This window comes from Melozone crissalis, unplaced genomic scaffold (assembly GCF_028551555.1).
Source record: "Melozone crissalis strain CALT ecotype California unplaced genomic scaffold, PUWL_Pcris_2 ptg000045l_1, whole genome shotgun sequence".
Classification (NCBI taxonomy): domain Eukaryota; kingdom Metazoa; phylum Chordata; class Aves; order Passeriformes; family Passerellidae; genus Melozone; species Melozone crissalis.
Window position 1 is genome coordinate 21,425,980 of NW_026535823.1, and position 20,545 is coordinate 21,446,524.

Consider the following 20,545-nt stretch of genomic DNA (forward strand, 5'->3'; position numbering starts at 1 on the left):
GTTAGGAGGCCTGAGCAGGGATGCACAGGAACAGCTAACTGAACAAAGTCTGGGAAATAAAATCATGTTGGGGGATTGTGGCTCCATTATAAGCAGCTTTTAGAGTTAAAAGGAGGACCAGTATTTCATTTGAAGAGAAGTTCCCAAGGGAGAGAGACCTCTTAAGAGAGGAATAATCAGGTCAGAAAAACCAGCAAAGGTGATTTTTATAAACAACAGTTAAGTCCATGTCAGACAAGCAAGTTTTAAATGGACAAGGCAAGACAAAACATGGCAGGAGTCAAGAAGTGAGAGAGACAAGGGCTTAGACAGGAGTTTTGGTGTGGACAGAAAGAAGACAGGGCTCAGGGATGCCATTTAAGGGAAAGCAGCGGGGTGTATAAATAGCCTGCACTGCTGGATCTAATGGCAAAGCTGTTGGGCAAACAGTAAGGAGAGTCCTCAAAAACCAGAAACATTCTTTCTCATCGTATTGGAAGTGCTTTTGGAAAAACCTCCAAGCTAATTGACCATAGTAAGTGACCTTGACACTTCTCCATTGCTGGGTCAGTGAGGAGTAAAATAGAAATTCTTGAGCCACTGTTGAAAAGACTTCAGTTTTTATGATTAACATAAAAATACACTCCATGTTAGCAAATAGCTACAAAAAGATACATATTATGAATATCAATATTTTCCAGCAGCAGTAACTTCACTTGTGTGTCTATGCAAAGCCAGTTTGCATTTTTAGTAGAGTACTGCCAAAACTAAGAGTATCACAGAGAAAGCCAAGCATTCTAATACTTTTATAGACAAAACGTTTGCAAAAGTATTTTTGCTTCAGTATTAGACTGAACTTCTAACAACCAATCTTACTCTGTTCAAGCATTGTACCTCAGTGCTTTGTGATGAGGAATTTTATGGACAGCCATTTAGAAAGGAAGTGCTATTAATATTGGACAAAATGCCTTTAAAGGGAAGATTTAAATATTACTGATTAGGGGACAAATGCAATCCAATTCAAACATCTGCACTTTGAGTATCTCTTGGGTGTCAGAATAAGTTGTAATATAAGAGACCTCATGTTTTAGTAGTTACTGAACTTCAACAAATTGCAATAGGTAAAAATTATGTTCAAAATATGCATTATTTTTTAAAAAATAGGATTGGAATAACTTCTCTGGGCATTTCCTCAGACTTAGAAATATTGTTTTCTTTCCTTTTCCCTCATTTGGGATGAATACATTTTCACACTTAGAGGAAAAGCTGTTTTCTTTTGTTTCGATTTCAATCCTGTTTGAGCCACTAGAAAAATGTTTAGGCCTTCTACAAGAAATTGAGAAATTATTTAATGGAAATTTATCTTGAAGGAACAAAGCAAGCAAAAGTTTCCAAGCTAATGTAAAAAGTTACACAACTCTAAGTTATTTCATAGTATGTAATACTAGAGCTCACCTAAGTGAAGTATTACAAACTGCTCCTCACTGGAGATTAGGAATTATAACTAGAAACATTTATTGTATATAGGCAAATAAAATACACTCCAAATAATTTTTTTCCAATAACATTTAGAGGAAGGAAGAAAATACAGCCTGTAGATATTAATCCATGGATAGGAAGACATTAGAGAAGTCTGTGTTAATAAATTATATAAAAATGAGTTTTCAACAGCTTCAGTGATTATGCAAAGATTTTGTTGGTTTTAAGAGCTGCTGAAGAAAAGGTTCCTAATATGTAAATCAGTTCTCCAAACAGTTTTGAGACTAGGTTAAAGGCTGTGCTTATTCTCTCCAAAATGCCAGGCATATCTTTGAGTGTGAGACAAAAATTAAAAAAAGAAACAGACAAACCTTTCAACAAAATCATCCAACAGCACAGACCTTCGTGACAGATTTTACTGTGGTAGCTCAAACACTTAATTTGTTTTAAGCTGTGTAACTGATACACAATAAAAAGTAAGTATTATAAGAATTAAAATGTAATAACACTAAAATATTTTAATATTGGCAAAAAGTTTAAGGGCCAGTGTACACAAGTCCCCATCAGTTTGAATGCCTGCATTCCATTTTACAGTAGAAATTAAAATAATAATATGAAGTATTAGGAATTTAGCACTGACAAGGAACAATTTGAGAATTTTCCCCTCTGACCTGAAATTCTGCTTGTAAGTAAAGCTTTTGTTTCTCTCCCAACTCTTTGCATTCCTCCCAAGTTAACTCGACTAACATTTCAGTCTGCTAGAAAAGATCTAAATAGGAAAAAAAAATTGGAGAGAGCTTTCTTCAAGGGCAGACTACTCAAAGTCCTGGAAGCTTTTAACCCTCTACACACCTTTACATTCATCACTCAGAAACAACAGGATGAATATTTTGTTTCACAGTTTTGTGCCAGCTGCCTCCTTTCTGGGAGTGCAGCCTCATGGCTGCCTCACGACAGCCTGTCTTTGACTTTCCATGCTGGTTCACAGCACTAAAAGAGGCACAGCATAGAAACAACCACAGTTCAGCCCTACATACCTATTTATTTTCATGTCCAGAAGTACTTTTTCCACAGAAATCCTATTATAGCTCACTGATTTATATGATAATACTGAAAGTCCAGTGGAGAATGCAACAACAGTGAACACAATGGCATTCCATTATTTAATCTATTTAAAATGCAAGTCTTTTCCAGGGTGGTATTAATAATTTATAACTCAACAACAGCTTACCAAGTTGAAAATTATTATTTGCAATTATTTTTATTATTATTACTCTTAATACTATTCTACTCACAGGGAGAAAACATATTTATGTATAACTCTGTCTTCTGCACTGCTGAAAGCTGAATATTTAGAAATATCAGAAGTAGCTGTCCTAGCAGGCAGAAGAGAGGCACTTCAGGCACAGCACATGAAGACAGACAGTGGCTGCAGTGATTTGGATCTTGTATCCCAACAGCCCCCAGGTAACTCATTCCTGACTCTCCCTTGGGACACATCACCACAGCCTCCTCCAGAAGCCTCCTGCTTGGCAAATTGTTTATCATGCACAACCAACTTAAAATAGTAAGTGGGATCACAAAGTGAAAAGCAAGTCTGTGGTATGATTTATCAATGGCAGCACTAAGATCTACATTTGATTTGGTAGAGGGAAATGTTGGGAAGAGTAACATTTAAAGGTTTTGGGAAGGAGCAGCATCTCTGAACAGTAGATAAATAGCAGGAGAGAGGTTTCAGGAGCTCCAAAAGTTTGATAGAAAAATTTACAGAGAAAGCCAAAATTGAGAAATTGCTAAAAATTTTTACCTCTCTAAGTTTCCTTCTGAACAAATTTGGAGTTCCTTATAAATAAAATTATAAACATCTCCCATTCTTATAAGGAAGAACAAGAAGTGCCTGTCAGGCATTTCTGTAGCACTTGATAGCATCTGTCCAGCTGTCAGAGCCTCAACTCCAGCTGTGGCTGATCACAAGCACTTCAGGTAGAGAAAACAGAAGAAAAATCCACAAACCATATCTATCTTTCCTATGTATAAGAGAAAAAAAAGAGCTAAACATTCTCTGATTATTGTAGCTGGTGAACAGTTGAAACCCTGAAGCACATGAGCTGGTTATAAATGTTTTTAATGAGCTGTAAGTGTCATCACAGAATGGTTTGGGTTGGAAGGGACATTAAAAACTATCCAGTTCCAACCCCTGCCAACACTAGATCAAGTGGCTCAAAGCCCTTTCCAGCCTGACCTTCAGCACTTCCATGGATGGGGCAATTATGAATTAATATATTAAGGACAAAGGCTTTATCTTATTCACTCCAAGGCTCAGAGAAGAAGGAAAAATAGTAGCAAGGGGAAATGCTGAAATTCTGTGGTCAGAAAGACCACACTGACCATTTAACCCCAGGTTTGTATCTTCCCCAAAGAAGGAAACATCCCTCAAAACAGCACTAAAAACAAATCTTGCCTCTCAAGTGTGTTGAGGGTAGCTTGCTTCAGAACTTCACTTGTTTCACTTGAACAACAAGAAATTTGATCTAGTTCTGACTCTGACAACAAGGTCTACAAGTCCCTCAGCACCACATACCTTTTCCATGTGTAAGCAGCTATTCAGAACAAGTCAGTCACCTCTCAGTGTTTTCTTCAATAAGGAGCTGACATGCTCAACATGAACCACAGATTACCTTGGTTTTCCAAAACATGGGAAATTTTTATGGCTTGTTTTGAGCTGTCTACAATCTCCAATCTTCTGAAATATGACCAAGAGAACTGGACACAGTATTCTAAAACCACACCAACCCAAGACAGCATCTCTGCCTCTATGCTGCTGCTGTCCTTTGCACACAGCCAAAGGTTAGAAAAGTTTTTTTCTGCAGCAATGTGCCAAGAGCTTACACTGATTATGATGTGTAACTTTACTTAAGTGTTTCTTCATGATTTTTCATTTAAAATCTCTCACTTATATGTACAGTTCATATCTGAAGGATTGGTAGTACAAATGTAGTTAGTTACTATTTAAAGAGATTATTCAGATCCTTATTACTAATCTTTGCTTTTTGTTCATTCAATATTTTAAATGCCCTAAATTATAAATTTTATCAACTTCCAGCTCTACAATGATTTCATAATCAATTATATAGTTGATAAAATTACAGCATTTAACTAGTTATCTTCCCTAAAAGGTAAATCTTTCTCTTAACAGTAGGCAGAAATATAAATAAATGTTCACATCAGTGAGCTAAATATTATCACCTAATTTATGCTATACCAACTCACCAAACTGCAGATCTCTCAAAAACCTACAGTCCAAGAAAACTTACCTGCTTTGAAATTGTATCAACTGGCACTAATTAAATACTGTATTATTTTGGCTGTGGTAACAGAACTGCAAATTAGCAACTCTTGTTTCACAGGTATGACATGCTGGAGATTGTTCCAAATGATTGGGAAATGCCCATTTATCTCAAAATCTTAACAAACAAACAACCAACTCCCATTCTCTTTTTCCAAGATAATGAATAGTAAATGGTAGGTAAGGATGCTTTCTTTATCTAATTTCTTTAAGAAGTTTTAGGTATTAATCATCCAGGAAAACATCTCAGCTACCTCTTTTGCCACAAATTATAGTCATTCCTACATAGCATAGGACCCTCCATTTCTGTTTCTGTTCAGAACCATAGTTTGTATTTTGCAGTAGAGTATTATTCTTATTCTTAGCAGTGCAAAGAAGGCTGTACTATCTTTATTTCTTTTGATCACTGGGATTTCATAATTTTCTTGGACTTGCTTATTCTTGTGACTCTTGAACCCTTCCATGCATCACAAGAGCTTTACAGGAGATTGTCCTTCTGATTTTATATTAAAACATTCTGAAAAAGTGAAGCATCCTTTAATATACCTGCTATTCAAGTCAAAAATTCAAGAAAGATAATGATGAAAAGCTCCAAATCCTGAACACAGAAAACAGTACCCACTAAACCAGTTCATTACTTTTTTCCTCTCTCATCTGGGCCAGCACAAATAAAATTTAAACAATAAAGTAACTCAACAGATCACACATTATTTCTATAAAGAACGTTTGAAAGGAATCAAATTCTCATTCTTGGTAAACAAGAATTTAGTTATCACATCTGAAAATGAGATATTAATTGTAAATACTCCCAGGGTAATCAACAAAACACATTGGTAATAACTAAACACATTGAGCAATCACATGAAGTCCTTTGAGTACCATTTTATTAATTTGGCCTGAAGACAGAAATCACAAATGAAATTCTAATTATAATGGATATACAATGCAACTTGACTGGAGGTTTCAGATGAAACCAAACTGAAATGTTCAAATGCTTATTAGCTTTAAGGGTTACATTTCCAGGTACATGCAGATGAGTCAGAGAGCCAGCTCTGACCCAAATGTAACTCCCCCCTTGTCAAGGCTGTGTTTGGTCGATGCAGGAGAGGAGGGCCAGGAGAGGACAGCACAGCACTGCCACCTCGTGCCAGGCACCACGGCTCCTGCCACACTGAGCCACAACGTGCTCTGCCTTTCAACCCTACACTCGTTTGAGAACAGATGCTTCATCTTGATTTATGAAAGGGTACAACAGCATCCATCTTTAATATGCAATTCTTTCAATAAAAATAATCAAACTATCTGTAGTTAATCAGCATGTCAGGCAGCAACTACTCATTATATTCATTGTTGTAACAGCTTAGGCACTCAGAACTGATACATTTCACTCACCAGAGATAAGACCTTTGCTAATGGACATCTGCTTCAGATTAAGTCTTTCTAGTTTAATTTTCCATTTTGATAAAAAAATTATGACAAAAGCATATCAAATTTCATAGTTCAGAGGATGCATAGGACCTCTGAACACCCATGCTATAAAAAGGGTCATATATTCTTGCTGTATAAATGTTTAAATACTGATAAGTTACAAAGAAAACATTTCCTTTCAGTCCATTGTTATCTAAAATAGAACCACTTCATCAAACACAACATAATGACATAAAGAATGTGATTTTTTGTTGTTGTTGATTTACTGATAAATATAATTTTGCTCAGTGGATATCTCACTCCTCCCCTCAAGAGCCATAATTACAAGCAAAAGGGATGTAAAGTAGCAGTACTCACCAATATCATTAGCTAGAGCAGCAGGATCAGAGACCCCAAGGGTGGCTTCAAACTCCTCCTGAAGACGATAAGCTCTTTGAAGAAGGGATTCAAGCTTATGAATGAATTCAGCACTAATGATATCCTGCAAGAAGACAGACATTAGCAGCTTTTCTATTTGCTTTTAGCCTGTAAGATTCCTTTGTAAAATCCAAGGATATTAAGCCTTCACAGAACAAAGCGTGACACATTAATTTCCTACAAACCACACAGGGACACTGTCAGATGAAAACTTCAACATCCACAATAGATACACTTTTCACAACACACACATACTTTATTTAGGGTAATAAAAAAAATTTCTAAATTTAAAAATAATTTAAAATTATCTGTGATATTTGCTGCACTAGAAATAATGAAAGTAGCACATACCTGTTTATTTCAAAATATTTTTTAGCATTTCGTTTATAAGAAAGGAGGAAAACAAATAAAGTTTAAACACATTGTTTGTGAATATGCACAAATTGATTATTTTTCCCTGAGACATTTATCTTTGGCAAGCAGATACCCTCTCACATAATCATAAAAGAAAGAGAGGACCCAAGGGATTACGGGCAGGGAAGTTGTCTGCTTGATAGCTCAATAATACTGTCCAGAAGCAAACACTGATGCATCAGCAGTTGCCAAAAGATAAATAATGTTGGCTCCCTTCCCATGCCCTCCTTCAAATAACCAACCAAAAAAGTCAGAAGAAATGAACTCAGATCTCCTTTAAATACAATACCATTAAACTGGAAATTGAATCAATTGTCGAGTTTGGTAATTGAATTTGCAACGATTCAGGCAATAACACAGAACAAATTGTCAGGGCAGCACCAGCAGATTACAGATGGGATGTACTCACTTCTACACTTTCTTCTGCAATTGCATCTCCTGCTCCCAGCTTAATGGAACCACAGATTGCTTCATCCTCAACTTGCCTGTTACGGAAAGTCAGGGCCTGCTCCCAGCGCCTCAGGGCCTCCTCAAACAGCTCCATACCTAGGGCAGAGCAGCAACAGCTCCAGCTGCACTCACGTGTTACAGACACAGGAAAATACATAGCTAAAATAAACATCATTATCACAGAGACGTAAGCTGAAACAACATCACTTCTCAGGCTGTATCAGTATATAGCCAGTACATATTTACCTTCTTTTGGTGTAAAGAAATGTGATCATTTTCCCCACGTGTCAGGGCTTGATTTTAAGGATTACAACTGCAAATAGTGGAGGGAAAAGTGTTCTAGAAAACTAACTTTAGATCAAGTATGATTTCATTATTTTATGGAAATGTTCTCAGACACTTGCCAACAGGACACTGAGAAAGAACACAGTAATATTTTGTGTCACTTTACCATAAAGCCAAGAAATAATTTACATTCATTGTAAGCAGATGCTGAATGTTCTTATTACAACTTACCCATCAAATACAAATTTTCAGGTGTAGTCACTGGAATATTGACAAGCTTAAGGTCATCTTCATCTGCTTTATCCCAGGAATTAGAATTGGCACAAGCACAACTGTGACAAGAGGTGGCACTCTGAACCTTGAAAAATAAAAGAGAGTATCCTTAAAAGCACGTTCCTGCCTGAGCACACTACATCCAAGCCATGTGCCTAGAAACTGCTTTTACTCTGTGCTAAGGACAGTGGATTCTCAGCATCTCTGGCTGCCTGTGCAGTTCCTTCAGGAAGCTTCCTTCAGCTCAGTGAAGCCTTTAGATGCATATCCAGTACAAGTTAACAGACATTCAAGAGCCTTAAAACACTTTTACTTACCGAGGCCAGGCTCTGAACTGAACCAGAGTATTTACTGAAAAGTCCTCCATTTGCATAGATACAGGACTGAGATCCTTTTTCCTTGGCAGAGCTCAGAGAAAGAGTCAAGTTTTGTCGACTACTGGAACAACTAGAACCTAGGAGACACATTTGTTTTAAAGCTCTTGCAAACTCAAAATATTACTTCTTGTGCAAATCTATCAAGAATTGCATTTACTCTTTTCAATAAAATCCAGTTTAGAAGCAAACAACAATTATTCTTATATTTACAGTTCTACTTGAGAAACTTCACATTAGAATTCATTGTCTGTAACAATAACTATGCATTTTACCTTAATAATTCACCTATTCTATAAAAAATCAGATGTGAATTTCTCCATATTGAGATACACATGTAAGAATGGCAAAACCCATTGTTAACATACTATTGATAAAAAGAGTCTTAATCCTGGTTCATGATTAAAACTTCACCTTTGACAAGAAGCCCAGCTCCTTTAAAAGAAAGATACTGTAATTTTGTTTCTAATTTGACAAATTCAAAATTCAAAGCCTAAAAATTTGAACCATCTCAGGTGTTCCATCCTATGGAGATGATTAGAGGGATGGAGCACCTCCCTTCTGAGCAAATGCTAGAAGTTGGGGCTATTCAGCCTGGAGAAGGTTCCAGGGAGACCTTACTGCAGCCTCTCAGTACTTGAAGGGGCCTATAAGAAAGATGGAAACAGACTTTTCAGCAGGGTCTGCTGCAATAGGATCAGGGGTTATGGTTTTAAAACTAAAAGAGGGCTGATTTACATTGGATAAGAAGGAAGAAAGGTTTTACAATGACAGTGCTGAAACACTGGAATGGATAGCCCAGAGAAGTCATGGATGCTCCATCCCTGGAAACACTCAAGGCCAGGTTGGATGGGCCTATGATCAACCTGGTCTAACTGAAGATATCCCTGCTCAGTGCAGGGGTTGGACTGGATGAACTTTAAAGGTCCCTTCCAACCCAAACTATCCCATGGTCAAAGGAAAATAGTTTGGTTTACTACTACAGTTATGCATACCCATCCCCTCACACAACTTTCTTTCCTCCCCAAGAAAAGAACAAAAAAACCCCAGCTTGGGGGTTCCATGCCTTACCTTTTTCTGAAGCAGCTGCTTTGGTACACTCTAATACGAGATGAGCTGGCTCCCATGGTGGCACTTTCTTGTTTTTCTTTCCACGTCTTCTTTTAAAGTGATGGGCCAGAAAAATCACAGATATTGCACTCACTGCTGTTACTGTGAAAAGTTTCTTTAAGCCTGGGGAAAGCTTTATCTGAAAATAAAAATGTGATTTAATTGCAAATATACATACTGAGAGACAGACTGCAGCACAAAGAACTATAAGGTATACTGTAAATCTGTAGACTACGGGAATCTAAGCAAATGAACTTCAAACAAAGATTTGGGTTTTTTTAATTTCTTCTTAATGCCAGGACAATGCAGGACTTCAAGTAAATCCCTAACAGCAAAAAAATACTGAGAAAGGAACTCACTTTTCCCAACTACACTACTTGCTCTGTGAAAGAGTGGAAGATCCTATTGCCAACATTAGTGTGCTGTTTCAATTTGAGTAGAACATGTCTTTAAACACATTTCTCTAAATTAGGTTTTGAAAAAAAAAATTCGCATTTTATTTTAGATCTCTTTCAGTCATAGGTGTATAGGTGTTTAAATTAGTAAATAAGAGCCACAAACACAAACAACTTGTATCAAAAGCTATTAACAAAATTTGTAACATGCAAAATAACAAGGAAAGTGCCATTTAACTGGAAACCACAGTTCACATTCATAAAATCTTCTGGAAAGTTATGCTGCTTGAGGAACAGAATGCTGGGAGAAAAACAGATCCATAGTCCTTGGGCCTCATATGGTGTTTGTGTAACATGATTCCTCATACCAGAGAGAGCACACAGAGCACTCTGCCTGTTGTGCACTTGCTAAAGACTATCACCACTGTGCAATGTGAAGAAACACTGAAAGCTTCTCTCTGCACTGAGTTTACAGTCAACAAGTCAAGCACCTTTGGTTTGTTGAGAGCCCTGCCCTTCCTGGTACCATGCCTTGACTGAGGTCAACAACTACCACTGTACTCCATGGGGAAAAGGAAATGCCTGGAACACAGCACCAACACAGAGCTTACAAAATTTACAAAAGACTACTGCATTTCACAGAAGAGAGTTAGCAACCAAACACCTGAGATTAAAATGTCCAAGATCACAAAATTAAATGTTAACACATTGCAGTTTCAAAGAACTGCAAAAGGATTTTTCTAAATTTGTGTGTGCCTACAAACATGATCATAAATTGATTAACAGTGAAATGAAAACCTCTAAAAAGAAGAATGTTAATAGCTGCACATAAGGGAGTTGCATGTGGTATTTAAAAAGGACATGAAAAGGAAAAGAGTGATCTTGCAGCGAGAGTTTTGAAGTACTTAATATATAGAAAAAAAGTGGAAATGAACATATGCAGCTAAGACTGAGAATATCTTACCCTGGTTTTATATGCAGTAAAGTACTTACAGGGAACTGTGAAATATGACATAGCTTTTGCTTATAAGTGTGTGATTCAATACAGTAATATTAAAGACCTAGTTTTAAAAGCAGAACTCAGTACTCTTATTCAAAATTCAATGACAGTTATGTTTAGCTTGTAAATACAAAAAAATCTACAAGGAAAAAAAGACAATTTGAGAATTTTGATATCTTGAGAATCACTGCACAGTTACAAAATGCAGATGTATGATGATGTGCTAAGCATTTATTAGCAGAAAAAGACAAAAAGACACACTTATTTTAGTGCAGTGTTATAAACCAACTAAACCCCAATGTATTCTGTACAAATTTAATTCAGTCACAAGAGCACATACAACACTGCAATAAACTTCTAAACATATGACAAAAGTTAACAAAATTTAGATGCATTTATTACCTGGTTAAGAGAATAATACCAGGAAAGGGGAAGATGAAACACCCGTAGAGCTACTGTCTTCAGAGAAAATCGTGTCTCAGTAACTGCCTCTTCTGACATGGCTCCTTCTCTCCCATACCTCATTAAGCGAAACTATCTTGAAAACAATCACAGATGGTCTCTGGAATATTCTGGCAAAAGAAGGATACATACTATGAAGATGTAAAGGATGCATAACTATGGAAGGATGCATCCTTCCTAAAAGAAGGATGCATAACTATAGAAGCCCAGGACATTTTTCTTATACAAGCTTTAATCTCTTCTATCACAGGACATGACTTGTTTGATTGATGTTTTTGACTAGAGGCAAGACTTGATGTGGTGATAGCAGATTTGCTGGTTCAGCTCAGGCCCCGTGTGTCCAGCTGCTGTGTGCAGATGTGCAGCTGCACAACGCCCAGCACTAAGGAGGACTCGCTCTGCTTTCATTAGCGGCCGCTCCCGTACTACAGCCTCTAAACCACGCACGGCAACAACCCTGCCTCTGAAACCGCGACTGCTGGAAGAACATATCTGTCGCTTGAAAGAATTAAAAGATTTGTGAGCAGCTAGAAAAAGTTTATCTCATTCAGCGCCTCGTTTATTTGCAGACACACCACGAGACACAACCACTACAGCCTGACGTAATCTCCCCGCCGCAGGCACACCTCTCTCGCTCCCTGATGCTCAACACAAGGCGAAGCCTCCGAACCGCGACCCCGGCACCGCAACCGCGGCACGGCGGGAGGCTGCGGGGCAGAAGCCGCCTCCGCCCAGCCTGGCCGAGCCCTCTCCAGCCCGGGCAGCCCCGGCATCACGGGCGGGCAGCGGGCAGAACCGGGCGGGCAGAGCCGGGCGCCCTGCGCGCTCCTCAGCCCCCTCCCCGCACCCGCCCGGATCAAAGCGGGCGCGCGTCTCCCCGTGCCCGGGCCGGGTCGCTACAGCTGCCACACGCAGTTGTCACCTACCTGCCCGCCGAGCACCGGGGCACGGGCAGCTCCCTCCGCTCCGGCCCCGGCGCTGCCCGGAGACCGGCGGGATCCGCTTCCGGCAGAGGGAGAAGCGGCCGCTGTCGGCCGGGAGGAGCGGCTACCACGTGAGGGAAACCTGAGGCGTCAGGACCCCGCGCCCGCCATCTTTGCTGCGGGCAGCTCCCGCTGCGGGCAGCTCCCGCTGAGGGCAGCCGGGCGGGGGCGGGGTGCGCGCCTGGCGCCGCCATCTTTGTGCGGGGCAGCGCTCACATGAGCGGCTGAGGCTCTCGGCGCCGCCATCTTTGTGCGGGGCAGCGCTCACATGAGCGGCTGAGGCTCTCGGCGCCGCCATCTTTGTGCGGGGCGCGTCCGCGGCGGCGTCGCGGCAGCCGCGCCCGCCCGGCCGCGCGTGTGCGGGGCGGCACCGGCGGAGCCGCGGCCCGGGCGCGCCCAGCTCCGCCACGGCAGCCCCGCTGCAGCGCCGCTGTCCCCGCAGGCAAGGGCGAGACGCGGGGCTGGTCGCGGCCCGGCTGAGCTCCGGGATCCGTGCGCGGCGCATCCTCCCGGCTGCTCCGGTAAGAGAGGAAGGGCCCGCTGGGGCAGCGGTGAAGGGTTCGGTCTGGCGGGGGCTGGCAGCGCGGCGGGCCGTGTGCCTGGCCGGTCCCACAGCCCGAGGCGCGTTGGGGCGGCGATGGCGGCCGCCCGGGAGCCGTCCCGGCGGTCCCGCAGGGCTGGGCGGGGGCCGGAGGTTGGCGGCGCCCGGCCCGGGGCAGCGGGGCCGTGCTGGGCGGGACCGGCCTCCCCCCGGCTGGAAGCGGCCCCAGAGCTCCGCAGGTCCCCGCTGAAGGTGCGGCTGTGCGGCAGCGGTACCGTGGGCACCGCGCAGTCCCTAAAGCCGGGAATTGACTGAGAAATGGCCCCGTTCGCTCCCCGAGTCACCCGTGCGGATGGATCGTCGGTATGAGGGCTGGAACAGCCTGCGGGAGGAGTCCCGGGTATCACCTAGTGGAAAATCACTGTAGGCTTCTCCTGAGCTTAGGCAAAGCTCGAGTAGGAAAATCCTCTTAGAAATATAGAGGTTAGCTAATGGGTTTCATAGTTAGGATTTAGCATGGTGGAAGGAAGAAAGGAAAGAGTGGCCTGTATGCCCTGAAAGCCAGTATAAAATGAAAATTGTCTAACCTTGTAAGAGGATATACCTTCAACTCCAGATTATTTTTAAATGTTTTTTCTCTGTGGGAACAGTTCTTAAGGGCAGAAAAGGAATGCAATGGAAGTGACTTATCAATTTGTGTCTTGCTTGAGTGGGTAGCTCTTGGTGCCTGAGGAGAAAGAGCAGGTACCTTTGACCAGGTTACTGTGCACACTATTGTCATCTAGTGGAAAATACCAAGTTTTATGCTAAATATATATAAAGTAAGTTCTCTACCAGAGCTGGAATATCTGGTGTCATTTTTTCAAGAAATGGGCTGCACTTGTTTATTGTTGATAGGTTAAAAAAATATAAAAATACAAAGGGATGGGAGATAAATTTCAAAACTGCCTATTGATTGATGGAATATAAAGGAACTTAGGTTAAGAAATAGGAAAGATGAACCTTAATTTGACACACTAAAAAGACTCATTTAAGTTTGGTAAAAATGTCATTCATGTACAAAAGCAATTGAAGGAATTTCCGTAAAGTTTAATTAAAACAATGCAAATTTTTAGAGAAGTGATAAAAAACATGTATCTTAACAATTGGTATATTCCTAAGGCTATCACTTCAGTGGGCTTTTATAGCTCTGAGTGAATGCTGGTGGGTTTTTTGTGAATGTGAAGAATATTAATAGGATAAGTAATTACTGAACTTCCAGTCCTCCTTAGTATTCTGAGTAATTAAGTGTTCAGGTACAAAGTTGCACTCTGTGTCACTCTTGCTTTGTTGCTATAAAATATAAATAAATGTTAAATGAAATTGTTCCAGTGCATCACTGGTAAAATAACCATGAGTGCAATGAAAGAGCCTGAGCTTACAGATTGCTGGTTTGAGATGCTGTTATTCAGAGCTGTACTGACACAATAATAAAAGCCTGTAATGAAGACACAATTGCTGCTTCATATAATTGATGTCTTCAGAATAATCCTTTTATTCTTAAAATCTTCCATCAGCATTCCCTTACTGAACTCTGTAAAATGATCTCTTAAAACAGCTCCATATTTAGAATATCAGTGGAATACATAAAACATACAATTGTTTTTTTCAGTATCTGTTGAAGTGTTAACTACTGTAACTAGGCAGATGAAATCATTAATCCAAAACTTTTTGAAATAATTTAAATTTTGTTTTGTTTCTTTAGGAGATATTGGGTTCCTTCCATGACCCAAAGATAATTTTGGAGATCAGGTGAATTCCATAGTGTTTGATGGGAGTTTTCTGTGGGTGTGATAGGCTTTCCATGGTAGGCACCACACAAGTCTGATGCTGTGGGATTCTGCTGAGGAATAAGCAGGTTGCTGGTCATGATGCTTTGAATTGTAGTCCACATTTCTCTGATGGCTCAATTTTGTTTTACTTGGGGAATGAAAAGACTTGTCAAGAACACAAAAAACCCTCCAAGACTGGACTTGAAGAGAATTTTTTCTTTGAAGTGTGAGTCTGTGCATGCTCAAAGCAAAATTCATTGATGAGTCCTGCTTTGGAGCATGAATTGGTTCACTTCATGGGATGGGGTAGTGTGAAGCATTGAGATAGGTGAGCTGCAACCTCTGAGGGAAGCAATGGGTAGAGCTGGCAATAGACTGGGAGAGAAATCCTCTCCCAGACCTGTGGGAAGCATTTGATGAAAACCTTATTGTATGAGCGTGATCACGAGCAGTTGGTGTGGAAACAGGCTGAGAGAGTGGGGCTGATCAGCCAGGGGAGAGAGGGAGACCTTGCACAAGAGACTTGGAGCAGGACTTCAACAAGGGCAGGGATAGGACAAGGGGAATGGCTTTGAACTCAGAGGGCAGGTTTAGGTAGATATTAGGAAGAAATTCTCTGTTGTGAGGGTGGTGAGACCCTGGAACAGGCTGTTCAGAGGAGCTGTGGATGCCCCATCCCTGGAAGTGTCTGAGGCCAGCCTGGGTGGGGCCCTGGGCACCCTGACCTGGTGAGTGGCCCCCCTGCCCATGGTGGGGCTTTGGAACCAGATGATCTCCAAGGTTCCTTCCACCCAAACCATGCTATGATTGTGTGATCTCATGGGATCATGAAATGGAGATGTGTTCCAGCTTCAGAACAGGAGTAGAACATGGAATGCAAGGGAAACTACAAATCCTATTGGATTATTTTGGGTTTTTTTTTCCAGTACTGAAAATGCAGAAAAACAATTTTTGGATGACGCCAACGCAATGCAGAAGCTGGTGTAAAAGCAGATGTGCTAATGAGCTGCAGGGGAAGAAAAGCAATCTCTTCACATGGAGTAGGAAGTGGTGAAATGGAGGAAGGTCCCTGAGCAAGGGAGGGGCTACCCTGGGCTGGCTAGGACTTAGGTGAAGGATGAGTCATGGCTTTTGAATTAATTTTACAGTTTTAGACTTTAACATAAAATTCTACAAAATGTGTTTCTGCAGCTATGTGTATTAAGCTACCAAGGTTATGGCAGAGTTGTCAAAGTGTTACAAGATGGAAGGAGGTGTGTAAAGAAATTGTTAACAAAAGGTGAAAGAATGGCCACTCAGCTTTGTTCATATAATAACATGTGAAGAATGACATGAACTACACTTCCACAAGGGATGCTCTCCATAAGGACAGGAATAGGGAGCACATCCACAGGGACATGAGTCAGAACAGCTTTGTCTTTCTGATCATTGTTAGAAGAGAGATGCACATTGCACCAAGAAACAAACTGGCATGAGTAGAACTCCTGGGTCTGGGTTTGTTCAGGACTGCAGGTTTGGATTTGTGGAGTTTTGTGTATGAAAAGTTAAATACAAGTTAAATACAAATCTGGCAGCATGAGATGAAGTCTCCATTCATTGCTTGTATTACTTGTAATAATGTATTCAGAAAGCTTCTGCCATTAAAAAAAGCTTAAAGCTTTACTAATCCATTATATCAATCTTTTTAAAGCATTTATATTAAATCATCTTACTGCATTTAACGTGCTCAGGGCTTTATTTGAAACTCACTTTTCCTTTTTAAACATTTTAACAGACCTTGCAAACTGTGGGAGATGTAACATGCATTCATGTTGCCATTTCTGTTCTGGAAAGGAACCTTGCAGTTCAAAGAGGAATTGCTAATATGATGGAAGTTGAGGAGGTTTGGCTTGAAAAAATGTTGCCTTATTTGAAGTGTCTTTCAGTAACAGTGCATATAGATTATAGTCAGTCACTGAACTGAGGAAATGCTTCTCCAGCTGGAGCTTGTGTTTTAGAATAATGCATTTTAAATGTCATGCCACTGGTCCTGGGAGAGAATTCAGATCTCATTTAGAAAAAAAATCCTAAATGTAGTATTTTCAGTCTTGTGAGATAAGTTCTGAAATACCTTATTGAACAACTGTTAACATGATATTCAAAAGACTGAAGCATATATACTCATACTTATGAGTCCATATATACAATTATGTATCTAATAATTATATTATTATATAGGTGATTATTTTTATATAAAATGTATTTGTGTATATATATGTGTGTGTGTGTACATATATGGATGTAATAGGACATCAAGACATTTTCCATAACAAATAAGATGTAATACTTCAATAATATTACCTGTGTAACAATGTTTATAGCAATAAAACAGACTGTTTGCACACATATATAGAAAAATCACCAAAGGGTGCTGAAATGGCTCTTGATTCAAAGGGATTTACTGCAAGGCAAGAGAAGGAAAAAGTCAGAGATGAGAAGCTGAGAGTTTACCTAGGAGTGTGTCTGAGATGCCCATTAGGCAAGGTTTGATTTCCCCACTCTGTCAGAGCTGTGGGGTGCTTGATGTTGAAATGAGTGATTGGTCCTTTGAGTGGAAGGAGCAAACCCAAAGCTGCCAAAGCACACAGGCAAAGTGGAAAGAGGTGTTGATAGCAGTGCCAAAGGCTGCAGACAGAACAAGGAGAGTACATCACTGAGTTGAAGTTTAGTTGCAAGTCTTGATAAAGGAGTGCTACATTGGACAGATATTGGGCAGAATAATTGAGCAGAACAAGTTAATTTTTTTTTGGCCTTTAGAGAGATTGAGTCATCTATAGTAATTGCTTGAGTGACAAAACTGAAACAAAGTTATTGGATAGTCCCTGTCTGAATGAGTCCGTTGGAGTGTTTATATAAAAAGAACATTACAGAGTTAGTATTTTTATTTTCCTTCTGTTGTTTTCTGTGCAACTATTGAAATAATAATAACAAAGTGATTGTATGTAGCATTCTTTATTTCTGATAAGTTTCTATGTCTACACCAGAGACCTTGGATGGGCAAAGAGAACAAGATAAAAGTGTTGCTGAGTGTTTAGTGCTACATGTGAGTCACAAGTTTGTCTCCTTTTGATATATAATATGTCTGAATCTAGAATGTGTCTTTGTAAATAAATAAAACCAAGATAAAGTTTCTGTATCCTGTGATAAACGAGTCTTGTGTTTCTGCAGTTCAGCCTTCACAGCTTCAGCAGTGTTGCAAAGATCCTTTTCCAGAACATACAGGCAAAGCCACTGTCAGTTCTAGGCTGGCTTGAAAACCAATGTTTATAGCATTTGGGTGCCATGGCAGAGTCCACAAAGTTAAATAATTGACCCAAATCACCTCTGCTCCATTCAGAATTATTTTTGTTTGACTTAGAAGTCATAGGATTTCATTTTCGAAGTCAGCAATAGTTTTGGGCTATTGGAGTCTCTTTATAAAGTTGTTTATACTAACTTAGTCTAAAGAGGCACATTGTTTTAAAAGTTATGTATATGTTGCATATTAGATATCTAGTATTGCTGTCTAGTCTAAGGAATTGGGTTTTACTCATTCTTACTTCTCTTGACAGGTGATTCTCTGGTGTTGAAAATTACAGCTACAGCATCTCAGAAAATACAGCTTCAGCCATGTCATCACCCAGCAGCAATTGCCCACACCTGGAATCAGTTGGTGAGATAACAAAGGAGGAATTGATACAGAAATCTCATGTGAGTTGTAGCAATTCATTTTCTTCCTATCACTGTTAACTGATCAGGTATTTTAGGTCCACATGTTAGTGTATTATTAGTTATAAGGTTCATTTAAGTGTCAAGCATGGGTAAAAGCTCCTCTGCTGGAATAGCAGGGTTTAAATAAAGTATGAGAAGAATTGTGGGATTGATGAAGCTGCAAATCTATTTTTCAGCACTTAAAGAGCACCTTTGCCACAATTGATGTTTTATTGGAATCATTAGTTAGAGTCGGCAGAGCACCAAGTTGAACTTCATTTTCATTGCCATTGCAGCATTTGGTTATTCAGACTGTCCATGTAAGATAGCACAACTGACTTCAAGTAGAAACTGTAACAAAGAAATTTATGCTTGAATTTACTTGGGTCACAGTTCTCTTTTTGATGGAGAAGCCACAGTATGAGAAGCCTCCCCTCCCTGAAATCTTTGTTTCAAGCTAGTATTAATAAATGGAACAAGGAAGGATCTTGTAGCTTATTTAAGTAGCTGGGAGGTGATGAAAAGTGAGAACTTCTTCTGTCCATGGTGCTTAATTTCTGCAACAGTTCATTTGCTGCTGAGGAGCACAGCATTTCCCTCCTGTTACATCTTATTTCTCTAAACCTTTGCAGGTGGTGTCTGCAAGAAGCAATATGAATTTACTAAAAGTTCTATCACTATAATTTCTTTTTATGTTATATTTATAGCAAAGACCAATTATGAGGATTATTATAATTATGTGATAGGGTGATATTTATGCCTTACTTAGAAAAGCAATTTTTGGTTTAAGATGAAAACTCAGAGATAAATCTGAGATTTTAGTCAAAAAATATGCTGATCTCGAGATTATGGGAAGCAAAAATTAGATTGGTTGTCAGCATATCCCTTTTTAAAAGCCAACTTTAAAGTCTTAAAGGTATTAATCTGATACTAAGCTTTACAGTATTTTTTCTCATTTTGTCTTGAAGTTGTGGTTTACTGGTGAAAGTAAGTGAAATAAAACTTGCTTTTGTGTTGAACTTTAACAGGGCACTTGTCAGGACTGTAAAGTCAGAGGACCCAACCTTTGGGCATGCTTAGAGGTAAGTTGTGCTGTTGTTCTGCAGCAGAGTCATTTTCTAGTAAAGATAAAGTTGGTAGAATTTTTTTAAAGAGACATCTGTCATGAAGTTCTTGAAGTTAGTTTGTTTAACTTATCATTTAAAAGCAAAATTTCTTCTGTAGTTCTTTATACTTACCTTCTATTGGGTGCATACTTCTTGTAATTTAAGAATAATATGCTTAAAATGAGGGTTTCTTATAAGAAGGAAGATAGCATATTAGTGTTCTTACTTGAGTTATGATACTTTTTAGCTCTTAAGTTTTGAAGGTTTTTTCAATCTTTTCCCCGGGTTGGTAGATCTAAAAAATAATATATTATCCCTGAGTTAACTTAATTACTTTTTATAAGCCTTTCTTAGCAGTTGTAGTCATAACATCTAGTAGTAAATGCAGACATTTTACAGAATAATGCATACTCTGACTTTTATTCTTAAGGAAAACAAATAAAAATTCCTTTTTTTGAAACTTGCAGAATCTTGTATGAGCATTCTCTTTACTTTGTACAAATTTCATACAGTCTTTACCCTGGGTATAGCTCTGCCATAAATATGCTTTTGCCTGACTCTCCTTGCTGTCTACAAAAAACTGTAATTTTCACTGTGTTTAAAGAAAATACAAATATGTTGCATGAGTGATCTATGATCCCAACTGGAAAGCATATAGTTAACTTAGTTTTTAAAATGTCTTGTGAGTTCTTTGGACTTTTTGCAGAGGTTTACAGAGATTGAAATTTTGCCCTGTAGGCTTGACTTCATTTAATGGCAGTTTTTCTTTAAGTACTGTCAGAAGGATCTCTGGGCTAATGCCCCCTGTAAGTGTATGTGTGAGCATCTTAAAATGCCCTTCATTTGTGTCCTTTGAGGTGGACAGTGGTAACAATTAAGAGATCAGATTATTTTGCTCCTTCTTTCAATAAGAGATCAGATTAGTTTGCTCCTTCAGTGATGAAGGGGGAAAGAAGCAGTATT

At 39.6% G+C, this 20,545-nt stretch overlaps 2 protein-coding genes across 3 annotated transcripts in view; one reads left to right on the forward strand and one right to left on the reverse strand.

Annotated features, from left to right (window-relative positions):
- MIGA1 (mitoguardin 1) overlaps nucleotides 1-12,434 on the reverse strand; it is a 33,958-nt gene extending 21,524 nt beyond the window's left edge. The window contains exons 1-7 of the mRNA XM_054286174.1: nucleotides 12,339-12,434; nucleotides 11,353-11,522; nucleotides 9,517-9,694; nucleotides 8,389-8,525; nucleotides 8,030-8,156; nucleotides 7,473-7,609; nucleotides 6,590-6,713 (exon numbers count right to left, since the gene is read on the reverse strand). Of these exons, the coding sequence (XP_054142149.1) occupies nucleotides 6,590-6,713; nucleotides 7,473-7,609; nucleotides 8,030-8,156; nucleotides 8,389-8,525; nucleotides 9,517-9,694; nucleotides 11,353-11,475 (826 nt within the window). The 5' untranslated portion in view covers nucleotides 11,476-11,522; nucleotides 12,339-12,434. The remainder of the gene's footprint in view (nucleotides 1-6,589; nucleotides 6,714-7,472; nucleotides 7,610-8,029; nucleotides 8,157-8,388; nucleotides 8,526-9,516; nucleotides 9,695-11,352; nucleotides 11,523-12,338) is intronic.
- Nucleotides 12,435-12,772: 338 nt separating this feature from the next.
- USP33 (ubiquitin specific peptidase 33) overlaps nucleotides 12,773-20,545 on the forward strand; it is a 35,608-nt gene continuing 27,835 nt past the window's right edge. For both annotated transcript variants that reach the window (XM_054285750.1, XM_054285751.1), the window contains exons 1-3: nucleotides 12,773-12,916; nucleotides 18,338-18,476; nucleotides 19,505-19,558. In XM_054285750.1, the coding sequence (XP_054141725.1) occupies nucleotides 18,396-18,476; nucleotides 19,505-19,558 (135 nt within the window). In that variant the 5' untranslated portion in view covers nucleotides 12,773-12,916; nucleotides 18,338-18,395. The remainder of the gene's footprint in view (nucleotides 12,917-18,337; nucleotides 18,477-19,504; nucleotides 19,559-20,545) is intronic.